This window comes from Mycetomoellerius zeteki, unplaced genomic scaffold, assembly GCF_001594055.1.
Source record: "Mycetomoellerius zeteki isolate Tzet28-1 unplaced genomic scaffold, Tzet1.0 scaffold35, whole genome shotgun sequence".
Taxonomy (NCBI): domain Eukaryota; kingdom Metazoa; phylum Arthropoda; class Insecta; order Hymenoptera; family Formicidae; genus Mycetomoellerius; species Mycetomoellerius zeteki.
The window spans coordinates 1,035,718-1,059,037 of NW_017257338.1; the positions used below are offsets into that span (position 1 = coordinate 1,035,718).

The 23,320-nt window shown below is 35.3% G+C and overlaps 3 protein-coding genes across 5 annotated transcripts; 2 read left to right on the forward strand and 1 right to left on the reverse strand.

Moving 5' to 3' along the window:
- Nucleotides 1-1,315: 1,315 nt before the first annotated feature.
- On the reverse strand, nucleotides 1,316-7,090 carry LOC108725472 (uncharacterized). The gene is made up of 3 exons (XM_018452496.1): nucleotides 7,009-7,090; nucleotides 3,409-3,470; nucleotides 1,316-3,206 (listed from the first exon to the last, which is right to left on the reverse strand). The coding sequence occupies exons 1-3, from the start codon at nucleotides 7,021-7,023 to the stop codon at nucleotides 1,880-1,882; spliced, it is 1,404 nt and encodes a 467-aa protein (XP_018307998.1). The 5' UTR covers nucleotides 7,024-7,090; the 3' UTR covers nucleotides 1,316-1,879.
- Nucleotides 7,091-14,103: 7,013 nt separating this feature from the next.
- On the forward strand, nucleotides 14,104-19,885 carry LOC108725488 (retinoid-inducible serine carboxypeptidase). Of its 3 annotated transcripts, XM_018452527.1 has the most exons (10): nucleotides 14,189-14,405; nucleotides 14,820-15,053; nucleotides 16,432-16,661; nucleotides 16,955-17,185; nucleotides 17,582-17,692; nucleotides 18,018-18,240; nucleotides 18,415-18,579; nucleotides 18,911-18,988; nucleotides 19,062-19,216; nucleotides 19,657-19,885. In XM_018452527.1, exons 3-10 carry the CDS (start codon nucleotides 16,497-16,499, stop codon nucleotides 19,723-19,725), a joined length of 1,197 nt encoding a protein of 398 aa, XP_018308029.1. In that variant the 5' UTR covers nucleotides 14,189-14,405; nucleotides 14,820-15,053; nucleotides 16,432-16,496; the 3' UTR covers nucleotides 19,726-19,885. The 3 variants fall into 3 exon arrangements, with proteins under 3 accessions (XP_018308027.1, XP_018308029.1, XP_018308028.1); XM_018452525.1 differs by lacking the exons at nucleotides 14,189-14,405; nucleotides 14,820-15,053 and adding an exon at nucleotides 14,104-14,182 and having other exon boundaries at nucleotides 19,657-19,884; XM_018452526.1 differs by lacking the exon at nucleotides 14,189-14,405 and having other exon boundaries at nucleotides 14,758-15,053.
- A 1,184-nt stretch (nucleotides 19,886-21,069) lies between these two features.
- On the forward strand, nucleotides 21,070-23,033 carry LOC108725520 (fork head domain-containing protein FD2). The gene is made up of 2 exons (XM_018452571.1): nucleotides 21,070-22,136; nucleotides 22,367-23,033. The coding sequence occupies exons 1-2, from the start codon at nucleotides 21,513-21,515 to the stop codon at nucleotides 22,559-22,561; spliced, it is 819 nt and encodes a 272-aa protein (XP_018308073.1). The 5' UTR covers nucleotides 21,070-21,512; the 3' UTR covers nucleotides 22,562-23,033.
- Nucleotides 23,034-23,320: the final 287 nt, after the last annotated feature.

Sequence of the window (23,320 nt, forward strand, 5' to 3'; positions counted from 1 at the left end):
AAAATACTCTTTTTTAACCTGGATATTGTTCCTAGAAGTCAGTCTTTGCGATTTTTTTAAATATGTTAAAATTAAAAACTTTAAAAAGCCACTGCATTTCCATATTCTACAATATTTAAAGTATGTTAAGTAATTTTTGCAGGCTTGAGTAAGTTAACTTTTTTTTAACTAATTGTAAGATAAATTAAAGTTAACAGCTTTGAAAATTTAACTTAATTAAAATACAAGTTAATCCATAATGAAATTAATTGAATTGAAAGTTAAGTTAATAAAAAAAGTAATTGAAAAGTTAAAAGTTACATTTGGTCCGAACGAACAACCACAAAAAAGGAAAAAGAAAAAGTTTGACCATTTTATAATTTTTCGTATTTTTCCTTTCTCACGGCATATTTATTAAAGAATCTGATTAGTTTTTTACAAGTAAAATGTAACTAAGTTAAGTTAAAATTAATTAACTTTTTAACTTAACTTTTATCTTTTTAACTTAGCACTACCCAATCTTGAATTTTTGTGATTTTAAAGAACAAAAGCTGTAAATACGGCAATCGATTAAAATGTTGGGGTCATTTTGCCTCCTGAATAACCAACATAAAATTCTCAGGAGGTGTGACCACGAAGGATTAAAATAAAACTTTACAAAACTTTTGTTAAAGCATTTTTTACATTAAAAAAGCTTGAATTTTGTTTTAAGTAACGTTAAATAAAAATAAATTTTTACATTCTTAAACGCACAAAATATACGAATTTAAATGTAACATGGATTTTTTTTCCTCAAAAATAATTATCTAAGTATGAAAGAAATGAAATTAATTCATGATATAGTATAAAATCATATTTATTAACATATAAAAAATATTAACATGCACGCATCCCAATAATCAAACGATATTTACAAAGTGAGATATTAATTACATAAAATATAATACGCACGTAGTCATTCTAAGGCTATGGATTATTCACACTGAAAAAAGATAAACAAAGAAGGAATATATGACTTTTCTTGCCTGTATGTATAATTTTCATTGTCAAAGATTTAATCCAAAATTACTAAGTCAAAGCAGTTTGTTATATATACAAACAGTAGAAAATTACTAAACAGTTGATATAAATATCTACCGTTGATTCAAGATAGCCTTTTTAATACTTAGACGAATCGAATTCTTAATTCTATTGAGCCGTCATTTATATTTTATTGGATTTATTTTATTAATGGATATAAATATATATATTAAACAGTTTTTTTAAAGAATAGATGTTTTTTTTTAATAAATAGGTTATAACATTATTTTTCAACAAATAATTGACAAACGTGATATTTTCCTTGGCAATGATTTGCTTTAAAGTTTAATTTAGCAAGTCGTGTAATCTCTAGAAAGGGTTATGGTCAAATTTATTTGATAAAGATCAGTTACTAGTACACATCTCTCTCAGGAGATACGTGGTAAAATGTAGATAATGATATCTTCACATCCGTTATGATAATATCTCGTTGATCGATATTTCGGTTCCTTTTGCGACGAACTAAGCGACTTAGATTGTTACACAACTCAGTCGCGCTGTCGCCAAGATGTTTAAATGAAAATTTTCATCATCCACTTTCGTACATATCTCATAGTCGCTATGCTTTCTAACTGTTAGTTGCAGGCTTTCCTCTTCTTCGTGTGATACACGTTTAGAACGGGTCTTCCCTTTTCTGTTCTCAAAAGATACCTATATATCTAACAGCGAGCAATCCATTATCACAAGGCATTATAAAATTCGACCGACTTTCTTTATGCGATTCCCCAACAATTTTCCAAGTTGACCTTTCGATCTTCAGATGTCACGAGCATGCGCAGAAGAAAGCTCGAACCGGCCGAACGTGATCCTCGACGACGATCTACTTGTAACCGTGATGACCGTCGTCGTGAGACTCGATGGGAACCCAAACTTTCTCCCAGACGGGCTTCCAGATCTTCTTCCAAGCCGGTACCTGCACGTCCTTCCAAGCCGGAACCCACTTACTTTTCCATTCATCTTTCCACACCTGTTTCTTCTGCGTGACCCAAATCTGTTTCTTTTGAGGCACCCATACTTGCACCGATTCTTCCTGCCAGATCAGCTTCTTGTCCGACACCCAGATTTGCTTCTTTTCCGTCTTCCAAATTTGTTTCCATTCGGCCTTCCATTCTAATTTCTTGTCGCTTACCCAGATTTGCTTCTTTTCCGTTCTCCAGACCTTCTTCCAGACCGGCTTCCATATTAGTTTCTTCTTCCAGAGATCGTGGCTGGTATACTGCCAACCATGATGATCTTTGCCCACGGGATGTTCTCCCGGTATGCCAACTTTAATCCATTCTGGCACCCAGACTTTCTTCCAGTCGGGCACTTGGACTTCTTTCCACACAGGAACTTGGACTTCCTTCCAAACGGGCTTCCATACTTTCTTCCAAGCTGGCACTTGAATCTCCTTCCAAGCCGGCACTTGAATTTCCTTCCAAATAGGCTTTTGAACCTTTTTCCAAGCAGGTACCTTGATCTCCTTCCACGCAGGTACTTGAATCTCTTTCCAAACCGGCACCTGTACTTTCTTCCACTCCTGCTTCCAGATCATCTTCGATTCTGTTTTCCAAATCTGCTTCCATTCGGGCTTCCATACCAATTTCTTTTTCCACACGCCCTTCGGCCCATGATCATGCGACGGAGGTCCGTAGGAATCGGAAGGTGATGACGGCGGCCCATAAGAATCGGAAATTGATCCAAAGCCGCCTCCGTGACCGCCACCTCCTCCGTAACCGCTGTCACCACCGCCGTGACCGCCGTCACCACCGCCGTGACCTCCACCACCACCGCCGCCACCTCCGTGATGATCATCGAATGATCCTCCGATGGAACCGTGATCGTCGCCGAAAGATCCATGACCACCGCCAAAAGATCCTCCACCGTGACCGCCGCCGAAGGATCCTCCACCATGATCACCACCGCCAAAATCGTACGATCCACCACCGTGATCGTTACCGAAGGATCCATGATCGCCTGATGGCGCCCCGTAGGATGACGATGGTGGTGCACCATAGGATGACGGTGGTTGCGGAGGTGCACCATAAGAATCAGAGGGTGGACCGTAGGAATTCGAAGGTGGTGGACCATAAGAATCAGATGGTCCTACGTCCGGTACTCCGTAGGACGATGCTGGTGGTGCACCATACTGTGAGCTCACTGGAGGCCTACGGGAGGATTTCTTTTGTTAGAATGGCGTCATATATCGTAATATTGTATAATAAAAACTTAAACACTTCTAACTGCATTTAATATTACAGGACCTTGTGTATAAATAGAAACATTTTTGTAGATAATTAATACATAAAATTTTAAATATAAAGTTTTTGTATTTTAATCATTTATATACTTAACAATTTATATACTCACTCTCTCTTTGTTCTAATCGGATCTCCAAGTGCGGAGATAACAAAGAGGCCATATAATATTGTCTGAAAGAATTTTTTTTCATTAGTTTTGTAAATAAATGTCTGTAAGAGTAATTCAATTAACGCTTAGTAACACTAATGACAATAGAAATGCTAATAAAGACGATCTTTGTATAAAAATGAAAAATTGGAGAAAACATAAAAACTTTGACCAAAAAATTAATACTTTGTATAAAGAATATATTGTTTTCTTCGCAAAATTAATGCAAAGATAAATGAAGGATAAACGTTTATTCGTAAAAGAGAAAAGATACTCTAATTGTGATCGATCGTTCGTAAGAAAGAGGTATCTCGCCGTCGAATAATTAGTCTTATTTCTCTTAAGCTCGACACGATAGCATAATTATCTCATCTTCGCAATCGTCCGTCATCAACTTCCCGCCAGTTTTTTGTACTCTTTCATAGTGAATGACGGAAATCCTGTGGACGGATTTCTACGCGCTCGTCCATGCTCACGAACACGTCTCTCAAAAATGAAAGTGTCCGCCGTGTGTTCGCGTGGCCGACGTAAACACCAGCGTGAATTGGGTCGACTACCTATCCTCCCCACCTGTCTTTGCATTTCCAGAACGGACCACCAGGACTGTAAAAACCTGTACCAACGGTTAAATTAAAGGAAAGTGGGCTTCGAGATTCTTCTTTTTTTTTTCTCGAAGTATTACCCTTAGGCGATACCTGTCGCGGTATCCAGTCCTGCGGCAATGATATCAAGTATTTTAGGTGTCCCACTTGTTTCTTTCTCCCTCTCTCTCTCTCTCTCTCTCTCTCTCTATTTTACAAGAGTTATTCCGGAATTTGACTATTTATGTATACTTAGATATCCGAAATAGCCTAACTGTACTAATGCGTACCACCTTTCATCTACAAATTTCTCAATCCTCATTTAGTATTGATAAATCTTTCCTCAATAAAGATTGTAAACGTTTGAATATGAGGAACTTAATTATTGTAACATACTTAATTATTATAACGGAAATGCAATTATTATAAAATAAAAAATTTCTTTTTTAAATGAAATTATTAAGAAAAATATATGAATTGGAACAAAATCTTAACTCACTTTTATTGCGAAGATATCACTTAAATATCAAAAAGTTCGCGACTGATGATGACTTCTCGACATCCTCGCTAGGAAAAGACTGGTTCCCCATGTAAGTCAAAGAATTCGCAAGTGAAAGATGACTCGCTAATAATAAGTCATAGGATATCTTACGTAAAGTCGTAACTACTGGAGTAATTGAATATACTTGATGGATATTTGATTCGATATGAAGTAATATCTTAAATAATAGCTGTTGGCTATTAATAAGTATAAATAGATATTATGTGATAATTCATATATTGAAATACCCAAACATCTTTGGATCTAAACAATTGTATTGAAACAACTTTTTATTAGAAAGTATCTCAATCAGTAGCCGAGTATTCATTGAAAAATATGCCGCGTCATGAAATGTATTATAGAAATGAAAAACTGCGAGCTTCTGCTACTTTTTATTTCGTTTGTGCCGGACATTGACGTAACGCGTTTCTGTAGAAATTTTAGTAATTACGTGTTATTATATACTGATCAAATGCCATAGATTCACCTTTTCTCAGATTAACATAACAATAATAATTGTTTACTATTATCTATCTATTAATAATAACCTTGGCTTGCTTTCAATTCAATCCGACTTTACACGACTACTTTATATACCTATATTATCTTATTCTGCATTGACATTGGCATGTGTAATTACATGCTGATTAACACATTTTATCTCTATCGTCTTTATGTAGTCAGTACAAACTATAACTATGTTTCCGCTTGTCTATGAGAGAAATCAGATAAACATTATCGGTATATCGCTGCTCTAATTACATACTAATTACATTATTTTTATATGTATCTTTAAATAACAAAATAAAGGTATTACAAATTTTAGCTTCATTTTTTAAATAAGATATGATTTCAGTGATGAAAATAAAAACATCATTTTTTTTTAAAAAGAATATTATTATCTCACTATATTATTAGAAGAATAAAGTTTTGTATGAATGTTCAAGATAAAATATTTTCAAATCTTGTCACATAAGGTATTGTATTAAGACAACGATATATCAAGGAACGAAAGAAATAAAATTAAAAAGATAAGAATATAGAGCATTTCAGATAGAATATCTACGACATTGACTTGACTACTCGACTTTGTAACGTTGCATCGGTGATCCTGTTGAATTTTGTGACACTCGATGCAGATCGTATATAGATCATATAGTCCCAGTGTGCGACTCCTATTTACACAACTTTCCATTCCGCGCGGAGTGAAAAGTGATAAGAATGCCCACTTATAACAATTGCCATTGGAAAATGGCAGTGATTTGCCGGCTCGTTTGTAACCATTTACGTTAACTCAGCCGCGCTACTGTCTCGATGGCTTTAAGGTCGTCGTATCCAATATGCTTTCTGTACTCTTTCAGCGTTGGCATAAAAATAAATTATTACGTGGCATATTATCGGTAAAATCGCTTCCACGAAATGCAGAAAGTTTTGCAGTTTTCTACGATGGTGTCCCGATACCGCAAATATAGGATTGATGATTTGAAACAGTGCAAGTAACTTGAGGCAGCATGTACTTTTGTTAAATTTAATCGTGGTATCTATCCATGAGTCTCTGAAGAAAATTTAAAATTGAAACTTTCTTTAGAGACTCATACTGAGACTGGATAGATACCACGATTAAATTTAACAAAAGTACATGCTGTCCCAAGTCACCTACATTTACAGTATTAGCTTTACGATGTAACTTTACTTGTAATGCAACATTGCTTACTTTTTAATAATTCTAATATATTGTATATCTTCCTTTTAATTATCTCAATGTTAAAATATTCAAATAAAAAGTTATTAAATAGTGTACATTGTTTATATATAAGTATATATTTAAAAAAATAAGTATTCTTTAATAGTATATTTTAGAAGAATGTTATAATACAGATATAAGCGGCAAAAAATGCGGGAATCTAATAAAATCTTTTGACTTATAACAAATTTGGTTAAACACACTAATGCGTACTGACGTATATTATAACCATTGATTTAATCTGAGTGTAATGTGAATATTTTGAATTATAAGATACATATTTTACCTAACAGCACAATAAAGTGTATTGAATATTTCACGGTTTAATTGGTTTCTATACTGGTTTATAATAAACGCGCGTATCTTTACATCAACTTGTGTACGATGACTGTAACGTGCATCAGTGCCCATTAAGTATGTTCAATCGTTGTTAATCAAAGATCTTAGATTATAATTTGCGATACGCATCCTAAAAAAGCACTATGATTCCACATTTCACTAAAGAGATAACCGCGTCGCGCGACACGGTGTCATTAACCGCAAATCTAGAATGATCTGTGATAATCGCGAACGATATTATCGATAATGCCGTCACTTTCCGTCCGAAAAATCTCACATATATCACAGACGCACTGACACGTGATTAAGATGCGAAGAATGAAAACACGAGACAATGAGCGGCGATGGACACTGACCAGAATTAATCGCATTCTTTCGACCAGGGTGGCCCACCGTGTGAAAAGGATGGCAACGACTACCGTCTTTTTTTCGACGGTTTGTCACTCTTCTGACGGATTCATCGTGACATACGTGGCTTTTATAGCGAGTGCTCCTCTGCCTAGATATTCTAGACATACAGATTTCAAGGAGGGGTACAAAGAGAGCCACGGTGCTATATGGGGGTCCCAACTCTGCATGTACATCTCCAGTTGAGAGGGGATTCATGCTTCATAGCGAATGCGGGGCGATAAAGCAGTAGAACGAAACGTAATGCAATTCAATGAATTTTAACAAGAAGTATCTTTTTTTACGGATTTTTTGGGATATAAAAATTTCTTTACTTCTTTTATGTACAATCAATTAAAAATTATACGATCAACATAAATCGTATACATGTTAGAACTTTCATAAAGTTTTTATATAAGTTTTTTTTTTACAAAGAAGCGTTTCCGACATTTTTAATAAGATTTATTAGTAAGGCTGATTAATCCAACGAAATCTCCCTTCTGTAATTATCGGTTAAATTTGTCCGAACAAGTATAATGAGAGCGAACATCATTGGCGAACGTAATGCGCTCATATACTATAACCGGTCAGTGTCCGATGACATGCGACGTACAACCGGTAATGACTTTCTCGTTAATTATTATCGGGGTCTCTTAAACGATCGCAACCGCAAAGGAGAATGGACTTTCACGTTACATTGTTTGTCTCGAAGAAAGCAATATTACTTCTACGCGTGTTAAAACAATTTTCTCAAGAAACTTTTTATCTTCAACTTCTTGGGATAATAAATAAATACCTATTATCCCATGGAGTGTAATCGTAACCTCGAGAACAGCCTACAACTTGTTGAGCAACGTAATGAACGAAAACTCGTTTCAATCATGTGCGAATTAACGCCGATGTCTCGCGGTGCAAATCGTATACAAAAAAAACTCCGGCAATTCTCCGTTCCCAGATCTCGCGACGAGGAGGAGACGGAGAAATGCCTTTCTCATCGGCGCGGCGCGGCGCGTCTCACGCGACGCAGCAACACGGAAAAGCGCGGTTTCGTAATTCACGTGAGAACAATTTCGCCTGTACCAGGTTCGCGTTCACCACCTGCGGAGTCTCACTCTGACTTTCTTCCTCAGGGTTACTGTCGCTCCTGTGAAAAACATGTAACGTGACTGCCTTTCACTGATGTTCCTCCAGACCGGGAGATGCGCCGGTTGCGTCGACGTTTGAGACGATCAGGAAACAGAATCGCGATTATACAGGGTGTTCTGTAATCGACGACATGACGTTGTATAAACGATTGTGTAAACGGATGATAATTCCATATGAAAGAACAAATTAAAAACGTACAAGGAAATTCTTTTCGAGACTTCTAATTGTGAGAAAGTCGATTAGTCAAATAAATTAAATTCAATTAGGAAATAGCCAAACTGATAGAAGTATTCATTTCTTCTTGCACACACAATTGTCTCGTGAGGCTAATTTTAATTTGGAAGCTCGCAAGCAAGGAGTAGCCTTGATTTTTTTTTTCGTCATGCAGGAGAGACGCGACGAAGCGAGAAACTGTGAGAGTCGTTACCCGGGCCGCACGACGGAATTACTTTGACTTTCTTCCGATACGATGTCAGTGGCAGCTGTCTTTTCGACTTTTTTTGTCTTCAAGGAGATAATCGATTCGGTTACTTTCACTGTATCTCGAGGATACGCGGTAAACCATACGATTGGGACGAGTCTCAAGTGTGTTGTCCAATTTGTTTAAAGCCCGTTAAAATACGTAGAGCTGATGATAAACGAACATAAATATTGAACGGTAATCCCTAGTCAAATATGGCAGCTTGAATTCACGATACATCAATTCTCTCCGAGGAACTCCGAGGAAGGATGGAGAAAGAAAAATGCGCCAAGTACGAAAAGCCTTTGATTTAATCATTCATTAAATGACAAATCGAAGATTACTTTCTGTACATTTTTACGGTACATTATTGCAAGGAAAATTTGCAAAGCCGGCGTCACGGTACGTCCGCTTTCTTTCCGCATTTATACACTGCAGTAGTAATCATTGTAAGCCATTTGCACGGTAGTGAGGCTAATTTAAGGTTGCATTCATTACGGATGAGGTAGCAGCCGACTTATATTAATTGAGATTTACTTCGAGACCATCTTCGCGAAGTGAATTTTCGCCGACAAAGAGGTCGATGTTCCTCGCGTCAAAGATTTCACCTCTGCGCTGCTCGCAAAGTCTCCGCTCGTTTTCTGCACGTGTAAAAACGTGAAATATTATTACGCGGACATTGACACATCGTCATCGCATATAATTTATCAGTACTAAACTCGCGTATAATTTATCAATTCTAAAATCCGCGCGTCCTTACTTACGCGACAACGAAGAAAAGTCCGTGTCGTATTCTATTATAATAAAAATTAAAAAAAAATACTCTCCCACCAGGAAGTATAGCTTAGGTACTTTTGCCTCATTCGAAATCCATTAATATAATGGTTTTTCTGCGGGCGATTCTGCTGGCACGTTACACAACTCGATCATCCGCGACGTTACGTACGAACGTTTCGCGTTATTCGTGATATCATATATGTAGCAGCATGTATTGGATCGTCGATTGCACGCAAACTCGGGCTAGATCGAAACTTTCAGGCTTTCCTGACCAGCGGCCGATTGCCGCAATTCCTCAGGGTACGTAGGTCTCGACGGTAATCGTGAAGTGACTTCATAATTGCGCTCGTGTATCACATCTCTCTGATGCCAACGAGTCGCAATCGCGTTATGTCAAAAGGAAAGTTACAAAGTTACACAGGCTGTACAAACGAAAGGGCGATATTATCGTCATCCAACCGTGACCCAATGATATTTTCGCATTAACGATTGTCTTCCATTAAGATTTTCCAGGCGATAAAACAAGATACGACCGCGTTAATTGCGACCATTTCTCTGATCATAATGATGGAGGAAGAGGAGTTTTCCTCTTCCGGCGATTCGCGACGTCGTGCATTTCGCGTACTCACCCATGCGTGAGACATGGCTAATATTTAGTTTCATCTAGGAAGTCTATCTAGGAAGATATATATTTTATATATAATTTACATATATTTATATATATATAATATATGGGGTGTCTCAAAACTGACGGTAAGTATTCTAAAGATTTCTTTGTAACATTTTACGACAAAATGTCTAATACAAATAAAAATAATATGAAATAAAGGGCATACATCGCAACGCAGGTTCTTAGTAGCGAGATTAAAATAAAAATGCCAAGGCTATGACAGTTTCCAAATGGGAAGAATTTAAAAATTACGAATGACAGCTTCCTCAAACTATATGCCTTTGATATATAATATACAATAATAAAATTTAGTCCCTTCACACTCATCTTACCATCCCTGAGCGAAATTCTAGCTCCGTCATTTCGTAATTTTTGCATTAAAACTTGTTGTCTTAAAATATTGCAAAGAATCCGTCTTAAAAATATTTATTGCCAGTTTTGTGACACCCTGTATATATAATAATATATATTTAACATAATGTATATTTGTATGTAAAAGACAGCTTTGCGACTTTCGCGCCGCGAGGACTCCACCCCGTTCTCAAGTCGCAAAACAGACACGTCCTAACAGACTGCCGCGCTGTACGAGCATACGTATTTCTGGCGAATTTTAATAGTTTGTTTATTCTTACAAGTCGGGTACAGATTGGGCCGGATACGTATCTTCGCGAAACGCGCCTTCTGGTACGCCGCGAGATGAGACGCGCGAGGCCATCAGCTGCAAACAGAGCCGTCTGATGAGACAAGCGGAACGACACGGTGCATTAATTAACGTTATCTGCTATTAATTTGCATGATGGAAGCTATGAGCGTTTCCCGTAACGATCTGCCGACATTGAGGACCAAGCTTCTTCCGGAGGAATGAACGATCGTTGATCGAGCCATTGATCGAGCTTCTCATTATCCCTCTCTTTCTCTCATATACCTGCATCCTGCCGCGCCGGCTATTATTTCCATTATCTCTTTATTACCTGGATTCGGCCGTACGGAACATCCACTAGTTGATGAATCTGCCTAATTGCTTAGATACCGCTTGTCGATATTTAATTAGGCCACTAACGAGCCAGTTTCATTGCGCCGAGAGATCCACGAGGCTCTCTTCTGACTCGGTATATCGGTTTGAATAGATTTTCTTCTTGCGATCGAATAAAAAAATTACGTACGCGCGCGACGTACAGATTTCATTCGTGTTTTACTTATAATGTTACCACGTAACTACGATGTTAAACCGTGCAAACGGTCGTTTTGAATAAACAGATGGACTACGCAAGGCACGGTGCGTAGTCCATGCTACATCTGCACGTTCCCGATTTCGACAGAATCGAGAGAGACTATGCAGCCTTTTCATGCCTCGCCAATAATTTCCGGAGTAGTAATAGACCGAAAAACCTGTCAGGAATACTGTACAGACCAGCGAGGAGCGCGTGCGTTTGGCGAAGCACGTGGGGCGAATGTCAATTAGCAACATTTGGCGGACGCGTGCGTGTGTGTTCGTGAAAACGCGCGAATGGATCGCGTCTCTTTCGCAAAAGTCCCTCCGAGAACGGAAAAGAATTTCTCGCAATGAAAGACTTAATTAGGCTTCCGTGCGATAATTTCACCTATCCCTTCTCTCGTTCTCTCTTTCTTTTTTTAATTAAGAGAAATGATCCTGTTTTCTTAAACCGCATTCATAGTCCGTTTTTATCTTAAGATCGTCTTAAGTAATGTTTTAAAATGTTAATACGGCTCTTTAATTGGTTCATAATATCTTACCTAATTTTAAACGACGAACTGATACGATTCTATAATCAGAGGAACGACGTGTATTAGTTTATTTTTTTAACTTTTAAAATTGTGAATCAATGTTTCTGAACTTCGTTTTTGTTTCCCATTGAGCGTATTGATTACTGCATTTCTGTCAATCTGCAAGTGACTTGCTCTCTCTCTCTCAATGGAGGATTTTATATTTCTGTTTTTCGCTGAGGATGACTCCAAAGTGAGCCGAAACGTTCGACACAATAAATGAAGATAATCATTAATATCTGAGTATTATCTGCATCTCCTAACTCTTCGCTCTTACATCAGCGTTAGACTCTCATTAACCTTGTCTGAATTTCTATTTTATTGTTTAAGATTGAGAGTCCTTATTTATATATTTATATATTTATATAATTGTTTATTAAGACCTGTTTGTTTAAGATAGTCTTAAATACAAAAAACAAAGACCAACTATTAACCAGCCTTACCCAAGGAATACATAAAAGTCAACAAAAAATCAAAATGACTTTATTTTGATTCTTAATGTCAATAAACAGTCGATTTTGTAACTAGAAATTATTATTTTGACTTTCATAACGTCAAAATAAAGTCATTTTGATTTTTTGATAAATTTATATTTTCTCTTGACTTGATGTGTTTCTTTGGGTAAAATGCTTAAATTATTTCGGTATGAATTTATTACATTACTTACTCAATTCTGTAAACCGCGAGCCGAAATTTGTTCCAGCAATGAACAGAACTAGAGTCATAATCCCACATATTAAATTGACAAACGATTTAATAACTTTTTGTTAATAAGCATCTTATAAGAATATTAATATTTTATGCTAATAAGAATCTTTAAAAATTAAATAATTTATTGTAAAAAATATATTACCTCAACTTGGATTTTCTCTCTTTTTTCTTTTTTTTCCTTTATAGTGATGTAACGCCTAAGGAGTTTATGTTATTGCTTTCTTCGTGGGCGCGATGCGACCGCTTTATTGCCCGGAAATTATCAAGAAGAAATGACTCTTCCCTACGCGTTCTCTCGACGCACAATTTTCCGAGTATCATTAAAGCCCGAGCAAGGAAAATCAATTTAGGTCGACGACTTTGTGAACAGCAACGGGATAATTAAATTAATAAACACGAAAGGAGAGAATGTGTCTCCTCTTTTTCATTTGCTTCATATTTTCTCATTTCGTCGCACGTCTTAATGTGTACAGTTTTTTTCTTCGATCTTTCTCTTTTTTCCTTTCTTTATTTTTTTTCTTTTTTCTTTTTATCATCGCATACGACCAAATGCTTGAACGATGACGGCGCTACTTTCTCCTTCGTAACTATTTCCCGTGGTCGATGCGCTTATGTACCATACGAGGAATGTTAAATCCTTCTATCGATTCTGAATCAGCGAGTTACGTACTAGTCGCTATTAGAGATAGGATCAACTTTAATGCATGTACATATAATACGTGTGAATCTTTCAATTTAATATCTATAGATATCACTTAAGTGGAGTACTTGTAAGCGAATGCGTTTTACTCAAAAGTAAGGCAATCAAATATATATATAGTATATAGCATCCAATACTGAGAATAGCAGAACGTATTTAATATATATATATTAAAGACTTTCATGAACATTTTGAAACATGATAAATAGAAAACGAAATTATAAAATATAAGAAAAATTTTTTAAGAAAATTTCTATATGTATTTTAATAATAAAAAAATAGAAGACAAAATCAACTTAATGATGTTTAACTTTGTGACATTTTTTTCAACCAACCATGTATCCCCAGTGTATAACACTTTCTGTTTAAAAACTAACTGTACGATTTTTTTACAGAAATATATAATTTAATTATAATATAAAATCAATAAATGATAATAAATTATTCTTTATAGTATTTATAAAAATTTTCACTTATCAGTCTTATCACTATTCTCTATAAAGCTGTGCAGTGTTCAATATTGTATTGTAAATAGAGGAACTAATCGCAGTCCATTATTTGCCACAAATCGATAAATATAGTAAAGTTTACAATGAAAGACGTACGGCTTATAATGAATTTTTGATTTATCCAAAGATTAACTAAAGATAACTGATAACAAAGCCAGAAGAAAGGAAACATTAAGAGCGAAACTCTCATTTTATTTTATCAATGGAATGCAACTGATATAAATTGTGTGATTGACTTGGTTCGTGATAAACAAAAGACTATAAAATCGTATACATTACTCACAACAATTTTAGTTTTCGAAAAGTTTCACTGCACGAAACAAGACGATGCGAGTTCCACTTGTTTATACTTTCGCCGTGTTGTGCTTTGTTTCCGGCAGCATTGGTAAGATCCCGCACAGCATACTTTATCCTGAGGATATTCCATATTGGCAAAGCGATCTTACGGATATCCTATTCAGAATATCCAAAGAAAATATCGTAAAACATCGTAAGATATCACAAGATATCCTATTAATATCTTAAGATATTCTACCATATTCATATCTCTCCATCACCCAACACAGTTCTCCAAGAAATGTCCTAAGGATGCCCAAAGTACAACAAAGGTTTGCAATTGGAAAATGTCAGAATTAAAAGATTAGAAGTAAAGAATGTCATAGTTACTTTGGACGCAAACGATACATGACATACTACGTGTCAATTAAGTTATATTTCATATGAAGCGCTTACAAAGATTTTTATTTAGTGTACTAAATGTTATACTAAGGCTGTATTCGAAAACATTACCCGGATGCCCACGTGTATCATCTTATTCTTATTTAACATTGGGTGAACAACAAGGACGGAACGATATACAGAGGCACTCGGGTAATGTTTCCGAACGCAGCCTAAGAATATAAATTACAAGATGTGACATATTATTTCAAATTAATCTTTTATTTCATTATGTAATAATGGGACAATAACATATTTCTCGCTTCCATAATATGATATCCTAAAACATTTCCCTTTTATTTTAGATAACAATCACATATATACACACGCATATATACTTGTGATATCTCATGGAGTTCTTTGGATATCTCACGGATGTCATCTAAGACGTCCGTGGGATCTCACATATGTGGACGCTTGTACATCTCTGGATGTCCGTTGGATATGAAACCATCCACGGATATCATAAAATTAATGCGATATTCTAAAATGACTTCCATTGGACATGTCTAGGATAAAGTGTGCTGTGTGGAACGTGTGTGAGTTAATCATCGGTCTAATAAATTTTGTCACAAAGTTACATTCACATTACACGATAATGCAGCAAGGTATAAACATATAATTAATGGCAAGCAGATGTCAATAATAGATTTTGTAACAGTTAAAATCCTATTTTTTTTAATGGATGAAAATATGTGAGTTTATGAAACACATTAATTGTGTATATATACCTTTTTAAATCATCAAGAGAAAAAAAACTTATTTTGGTCAAAGATCAAAGGATTTTAGTGCTTAAATAGTTTTAGAACGAATTAATATATCCATATTTATTTATTTCTTAATTTAATCTCTTAATTGATTTATTCTCGTTGGTTTAACATGAATTATATAATTGTCTATTTTTTAGATTTATAAAAATTTAAACACCTAAATTTAACAAACAGTTATTTCTTGAATAAAAATAACAAAGATATATTATCTATGAACATGTCTAAAAGCTATAGCACACAAAAGAATGTGAAATAATAACACGTAAACCAGACTTGCAGCCGAGATGCACATTTCGACCGATTTTGCTTATCGTTATCTCCATTCCTTTTGTTTCATAGCATTTAAACCGTGCGTGAAGACATAAAACGCTCGAACTCAGATTAATATTATTGATCTTGAAAGATAAAAAATTAATCGCTTGATTAATATTGTGTGATAGATTAGGTTTGCATTGGTAAGAGCGATTTATAATACTTCAAACTGACTGTAGTTTTTCATTGAAATATATAATATAGATAATACTATGTTTCCCCAACTCCCTGTTATCTTTTGAATAAGGTATTTTTGAAATATGTTTATATCAAATATTTTCTTCTTCCTTGAACTCTAGAATGTAGATTTTAAAAATTCGTTGTATGTTGATGCATGTTTTTACTCGCTGCGAGTTTGCCGAATTTTGGTGCAAGTAAACGTCAAAGTGCTCAACCGTTGCATCTCTAGCTTTTACCATAGTGACGCGAGAATATTTACTTTACGATTTCTTTTAAAACTTTGCAAATTTACCTAGATCTTCGCTTGACAAATATATGCCGTTTCAGCTACTCGTCTTTGCGTCGCCGACTTTCGAATCATTGTTAACAGCTGAGACGCTTCGTTGTGAAGATCGGTGCAGAAAATTAATATGATTTCCAATCTAATATATCGCAAATATTACACCATGTATTTAAATCATGTGAGAAAATTACCTCTACAGTTTATATATGTACGTTTTCTTAAAAGATGACTTGCCGATACATATTGTACTATTACTCCTTAACTTTTGGATCTTTTTTTAAATAAAAAATTATAAAAGAAGAAGAATAAAAGAAGATGTTAACACAATTATTTATTTATCTTTATTAATAATTAAAAATTTTCTGACAAAAGGAAGAAAAGGGTTCGGCCCTGGAGAACAAGAATGGAATTACGTTCAAGTGCGCCCCAACGCGAATATGTTCTGGTGGCTTTACTATACTACGGCAAAGATTAATTCGTATTACGACAAACCGTTACTCATCTGGTTGCAAGGTGGACCAGGCGGATCCTCAACAAGTTATGGAAATTTCGAAGAATTGGGTCCCTTCGATGTGAACCTGAATCCGAGGAATTATACTTGGGTATTAAATTATGCGAAAGTAGAATAGATTGTCGGAACACAATATCAAATAGTGTGTAATTAATAAATATTTAATTGTTGAGAACAATTTGTTAAAATGTTAGTTTATTGATGGTATAACCGAAGGAAAGAGAAAGCAATTTTACATACAAGCAAAGATGTATGTAGATATAAGAATAGCACGAAGATATAATTTTTTAAAAATTGATTTATAGATTTACTCGAATAATTTACTCGAAATTTATAGATTTATAATTTAGTGGATAATATCGTCGATATATAATTTATTTATAGGTCAAGAATTATAATGTTCTCTTCATCGACAATCCTGTTGGTACCGGATACAGTTACGTTAAAAGCAAATCGGCATACACGCGGACAAACACGCAGATCGCAAAGGACCTCGTGGAATGTATGCAAGGATTCTATAAAGAATTACCGAAATTCGAAGCTGTTCCGACGTATATCACAACTGAATCGTATGGCGGAAAAATGGGCGTGGAGTTTGCGTTACTCTGGTATCGAGTAAGAAATACAAATATGCTAATTAAAAAAAAATAATAAAAAGAAAAAATTTGATTCCATTAAAAGAAATAGCGATATTAAAATTTGAAAAAAATGTGACAGAAAGAAATTCTTGTTAATTATAAAACGGATTGCAGTTTTTTTTCTACGATGCATTATCAGATCATCAAAAATTATATGAAAAGTTTAAATTAATGATGATAAGAAAAACATTCCGTAACATGTAAAGCCATAATATTTATACATAGTCATTTAATAATTTAGAAAATTATAGATGATGTCTACACAAATGATAGTAACGATAATGACATCGTAACAATTTACTGAATATGATGAAATAACTTATGTTTCTTGTAAAAGATTGTGAAATTCACATGTAGTATGAGTGTTATGCAGGCTCAGAAAGCTGGTACCATCAAGAGTAATCTAAAAGGAATCGCACTCGGAGACTCTTGGATCTCTCCTATCGACTCCGTAATGACATGGGCACCATTTTTGCTCAACACAGTAAGTAAGATTATTTATCGTCATTGTAATGTCCGTATGAGCTAATAATTTATTTATCAATGAAATAGATCTATTTGACAACAATTAAATGAAAAAAGCTATCGCGATAAATAATATCGTCGAGAAAATGGAATTAATACACAATTAACATAATCAGATCTCAAGATCCAATAATTGATATTATTGGATCTTGAGATCTGATTATGTTCCTTCTTTCCTCGTCGTTCTTCTTTATTGATGCTAATCGACTACACGAAAAATTTCCTGTTTTATTTATTTAAAGTAAATTCATAAAACTTTCCGAAAACTATCGAATGATTCGCAGGGTATGGTGGACACAGAAGGTTTCAAAGAAATTGATGCTGCAGCACAAAAAGTAAAAAACAATGTCGAGCTTGGCAATTGGAGAAGTGCGACTAAAGAATGGGCTAATACAGAAATGATCGTTTTAAAGAAGACTGACAATATTGACTTTTACAATATTCTTGCAAAGCAGCCTCCGTTATGGTTTTACGATTATCAAAATTTTTCCTTACTTTACAAATCTGGTATATAAATAATATATCATTACATTATTTTATAAAATTACATTACAAAATAACGAAATTTTGATTCCATTTTTAATATTAACGTAAAAAACACTCAACATGTTACAAGATTCCTTTTATCAAAATGCCATTATTATTATGTGTCACTGTGCATTTTTTTCTTTGTAATTGCAGTCATGATGTATCTAAATCTCAATACAGATGAGGCTTACTCACTCGAACAATTGATGAACGGTCCAGTAAAGAAAGCGCTTGATATAGAATTCGTTCACGGCAGTCAATCCTCTGACGTTTTTGAGTACTTAGCAGAAGATTTTATGAAACCTGTTACTCACATAGGTATCTGTCAAATATATTGATAGAATGTTATTGTAGCGAAAGCGAAAGGAAGAAATTGATGTTGATTGATGGAGATAGTTATTTCCAAACATAGCGAATGTAAAAGTTGGGCAACTCGTAAGCATAAAAGTAATTGTTGAAGCAGTTTGGATAAACATGTAAAATAAAACAATATTTATATCTTGCATAAATTGACTGTCACTGATGTATTCTAATACATTCGCTTTAAATCAAATTTATGACTTAAAAAATTATTACTCCGCATAATTAGAATTTATAATATATTCTATTGTATAATTTACTAATATAAATGTAAATGTAATTATTTTAGTGGAAACGTTACTTAATGAAACCGACTTGAACGTATTTGTGTACAATGGACACATGGATTTGATTGTCGATACACCAGGTAAGTTGTTATTACACTAGGAAAAAGATTTGAAATTTGTAACGGTTTATTTTGATCACCCGGTATATTTTAGGCACTCTTCACTGGGTCGAAAAACTGAAATGGAAAAACGCTGACACCTGGAAAAATTCAAAAAGGAACTCGCTAGTCGTTAAATCCATCATTGAGGGCTATTTCAAGGTTAAAGATAACCTTAGGATGTATTGGGTCAACAGAGCCGGACATATGGTACGCACATACAAGGCACTTTCTCTCTTCCCCCTTAGCTTTCATATTTATTGTAAGCCGCAAGCGATAGCCCTGAGATTAATTTGCTACGAGGAGAATCCTAAATCCATACGCAGTGTTTATCTTACATCCGCCAATTCGAATGTAAGATAATGTTTCACTGTCTGATTTGATTGCTTCCGTAACTTATGTAAAGAAGATTTTGGTTGCAGGTGTTTTTGGTGTTATGAATGTAACATTATTATAATTAAAGTAATACGATTAAAATACTCACAATCCAAACCGAAATGTTGTTAACGAATATTATTAATATTTTTTTAAATTATTTTAAATTATATTTATCGATTAATAATTTTTGGCAATACTCATATATGTATATTTTACTTAAATATAATATGTTTGAATGATATCTATTTAAAAATATTAACGTGTGTGCACAGGTACCGAAGGACAACCCGGTAGCTCAGGAGAAAATACTACAGGATTTGACGAGCAATGCATACACGTGAAGAAAAGAGAAATCTGATCTGATGTTTTCATTTTATACTTAAATGAATGTAATTGATATAATTGTATTCAGTCCTTTCAATAAAATTTTTTAATCAAAGAGTGATAATGCCTATGAGAGCCGAACACAGGATGTACGCGTGTAATAAATTTATTCAATACAATACATTAATAGACGTTTTGATTCTAAACATCGGATCCTTCTCAATATCGTAAAACATTCATTAGAATACAACTAGATAACATGGTCATACAATTAAAACGAAACGAAATAAGAAAATGAATTCTACGACGTGTAATCGTGTCTTGTGAAATATAGACGTGAGGAAATTGATAAACTGATAAATTGATAAAATTTTTAAGAAAGAGAAAAAGTTAATAATCAACACATGTGTTTATCCATTCATTCAGAAACGATTCCGATCACATTATACATAATCAAAAGTTAAATTAAGTATATATTTGTACAGTCTATAATCTAGGGATGCACCGGATAGTATCCGGTATCCGGTATTATTCGGTGCACTTTTTTACTATTCGACCGGATAGCCGAATATCATTAGTATCCGGGAATATATCCGGTTGAAATTTTACATCATTAAATTGTTGATTTATTATTATATAAATGTTTTAGAAATGAGTATGCATATTCATAAACGCCATATTAATATCTTATTGTTGCAAAATTACAATTTTTTCTCTACAGCCCTTCTTCTGCTTTTTTTTTAGAAGACAGTTTTCCGAAATCCGGTCGGATATCCGACTCGAAAAAATTGCCTTCTTGGATATCCAATGTTGCATTCTGTCTGATATCCGATATCCGGTATCCGGTAATTTTACCATCCGGTGCATCCCTACTATAATCTATATTATACGAGTTTTGCATTTCAATATAGTCATTCATTTTTGCCTGATTTACATATACAATTAACTTATCACTGTAGATAGCTTGTTAAATTAAAAGAAGGAGATCCAAAGCAGAGAGTAATGCAGACGTTACTAAATGATGTTTAATTGACATGGATCGAAAAATCGGTCTTGTGAGAAAGTTAAAAGCAACTTTCGATCTGACTTCTGCTCTCTTTTCTTTTTTTTTTTTTAACAACTCTGTGCGAGCCTTTGCATCGATTGTAAGGAAGGACCAACTAGGAGGAAAAGACCGTTCCGAGAAACCGTTTGGCCTCGATATAATTATCGCAACACTGTTTATGTATTGGCACAGTTACTGCCGGCGTGGGTGTTGAAACAGCATGTGTGTAAACAGCAATAAAACACGTAGTGCGGTCCTGGATAGGTAATCTCCTCCCCACAAGAGCGTAAACGGGAGTTCCCTGGAAAACCACCGATGGGCGGGGTTGAGCCAACCTCTAGATTCTCCCAGTGTCAAATTAAACAAATCTCCTTCGTTAGGGCAACTGAATACAACGGAGTCTCCGGCGAGTCCGCGCCCTGATCGACAGGGTGCTCCGCGTCCTCTCCCTCGATTACACCAGTGCGACATTTATACATCTGCGACTCCATTCCTTCCGCGAGAATACACAGTGAAATTCAACGGTGCTTTTCAGTTTCCATCGCGAGAAAGGAAAAGACGGTAAGAACGTGATGTAATTTCAATTTCACGGCTCGTTAGATGCGTCGCGACAGAACATCCCGACGGAACCGTTTCCATTGTCCGAGAAAAAGAAAGGATAACGCAGAAGCACAGAGAGTGATATTGAAAGTCTCCTGACACTTTGACGACTTGCAAACGACGCGTTTTTCATTTTAGACCTTTGAGAAAGTATTCTCGATGCAACAGAGCAGTTGTCCTCAGGTTCATGGTCTCTTCGCGGATGCGAAGGATCAAGCCTGTGATCTGCGTGCTCGAGAATACTGGTACATCTTTCCAATTGACAAAATGTTCCCCGTAAAACGTGCGTACGGATTCGCTAGCCTGGTCCCGGAAGTGCTGCGTGCCGACTCTTTCGCCTGGCCGGCCTTCAATCAAGCGTCGTTGACATCCTGGCCAGTCCTGGCGAGACCGCCGATCGGCTATAAGATTGCGCCGCATCATGAAAAGCCACCGTACTCCTACATCGCCCTGATCGCGATGGCGATCAACTCGTCGCCGAAGCGACGGCTGACGCTCGCCGGGATCTACAAGTTCATCATGGACAGATTCCCCTACTACAGGGAGAACCGGCAGGGCTGGCAGAACAGTATACGGCACAACCTCAGCCTGAATGACTGCTTCGTGAAGGTACCGCGAGACCGGACGAGCACAGACGACGGCGAGGGTCATACAGCCGGAAAGGGAAGTTACTGGACCCTGGACCAGTCCGCCAGCGAAATGTTTGAACACGGCAATTACAGGCGCAGGAGAACGAGACGACAGAGGATACTCGCTCATGATGGAAGACTGGAAGGATTATCGGTACAGAGAATTAAGCTTTAGCCTTGTGTAAGAGAGGGTCCTGCGTAATATTACTTCTTGACTCTTTGAGACACGATGGTCTTCCTTCGTGTCTCTCAACATCTGAAGTTAGTCTCCCGAGATGAATCGTGTCTATATAATATATAGATATTCGGGCTAGGATACCTACAACTTTACAAATGGAGCATTTCTGATAACACTTCTGAAACGCGTTTCTGATATGATTGCAGATATCAACTGAATTCTTATCCAATTCGATGAAACATCAAGAGGAACAACAAGAAATCATTGAAACAAATGAAGAAAACGTTATGACGAAGGATACCGAAATCGAAAGTATAGATTCTCCAGGACGTATCACCAAAATGACGATGTTCAGCATCGACAACATCCTACGGAAGTCCACGCGAGAGTCGCAAATATAGTTTTATATACTTACTATCGAAATAGCTTCTATAATATGATATCAATAAAATAGCTTGGCATCGAGCAACTATGTTAAATAAGAAGATTCGTTTTGGAACCAGAAATCAAATTTTCCATTCTTACATTATACGTGTATTCACGAATTATAACTAGTTCCATTTATTGTGAAATGTTTTTTTTTTATTTTAGCATAAAAAATATTATATGCAACATTATAATCGGAAGTTGGGAACTAATATACGTTCTATGTAATTTCTTTCACTCGCGCTAATCCAGCAAACTATGAATACAAACTACTATATAACATAGATGTAAATTTATGTATATTATATAGCAGTTAGATCTGTATTTGCTGAAAAAGTGAAAAGCGCAACGAAGAGATTTTGTTAATACTTTTGAAGTTTTCACGAGTATTTTCTTCAGAGTTCAGAGGTGCCAAAAAATTTGATGAAACCATTTAATTAAAACATGTAAATCACACGTAATCTAATCCTAATATAATTTAAATCTCTCTCTCTCTCTCATTATAAATTTTAAATATATGTATAAAAACATTAAAACGCGTTTCTTTTTCCAAAATATTCTGATTAATTTTTAGATTGATAGCAATTATATATAAGTCAAAGTGTCAACGATCAGTTATTTTAATAAGTAAAATAAAATAAATAAGTCACATGATATGTTTTTTTTCTTTATTTATGTTTTATTTCTATCATTCAATTCATTAAAATTCGATAAAATCACATAATAGTAGATGA

What these genes read in the sequence shown, in the direction of transcription:
- LOC108725472 (XM_018452496.1), bottom strand. An exon ending in CCGATTAGAACAAAGAGAGA is followed by an intron (nt 3,207 to 3,408) that starts GTGAGTATATAA and finishes ATCCTCCCGTAG; the next exon opens with GCCTCCAGTGAGCTCACAGT.
- LOC108725488 (XM_018452525.1), top strand. Translation starts at nt 14,125, where the DNA reads ATGCGAGTTCCACTTGTTTATACTTTCGCCGTGTTGTGCTTTGTTTCC. An exon ending in TTGCGTTACTCTGGTATCGA is followed by an intron (nt 17,186 to 17,581) that starts GTAAGAAATACA and finishes AGTGTTATGCAG; the next exon opens with GCTCAGAAAGCTGGTACCAT. An exon ending in GAAACCTGTTACTCACATAG is followed by an intron (nt 18,580 to 18,910) that starts GTATCTGTCAAA and finishes TAATTATTTTAG; the next exon opens with TGGAAACGTTACTTAATGAA.
- LOC108725520 (XM_018452571.1), top strand. Translation starts at nt 21,513, where the DNA reads ATGCAACAGAGCAGTTGTCCTCAGGTTCATGGTCTCTTCGCGGATGCG. An exon ending in GAAGACTGGAAGGATTATCG is followed by an intron (nt 22,137 to 22,366) that starts GTACAGAGAATT and finishes ATATGATTGCAG; the next exon opens with ATATCAACTGAATTCTTATC.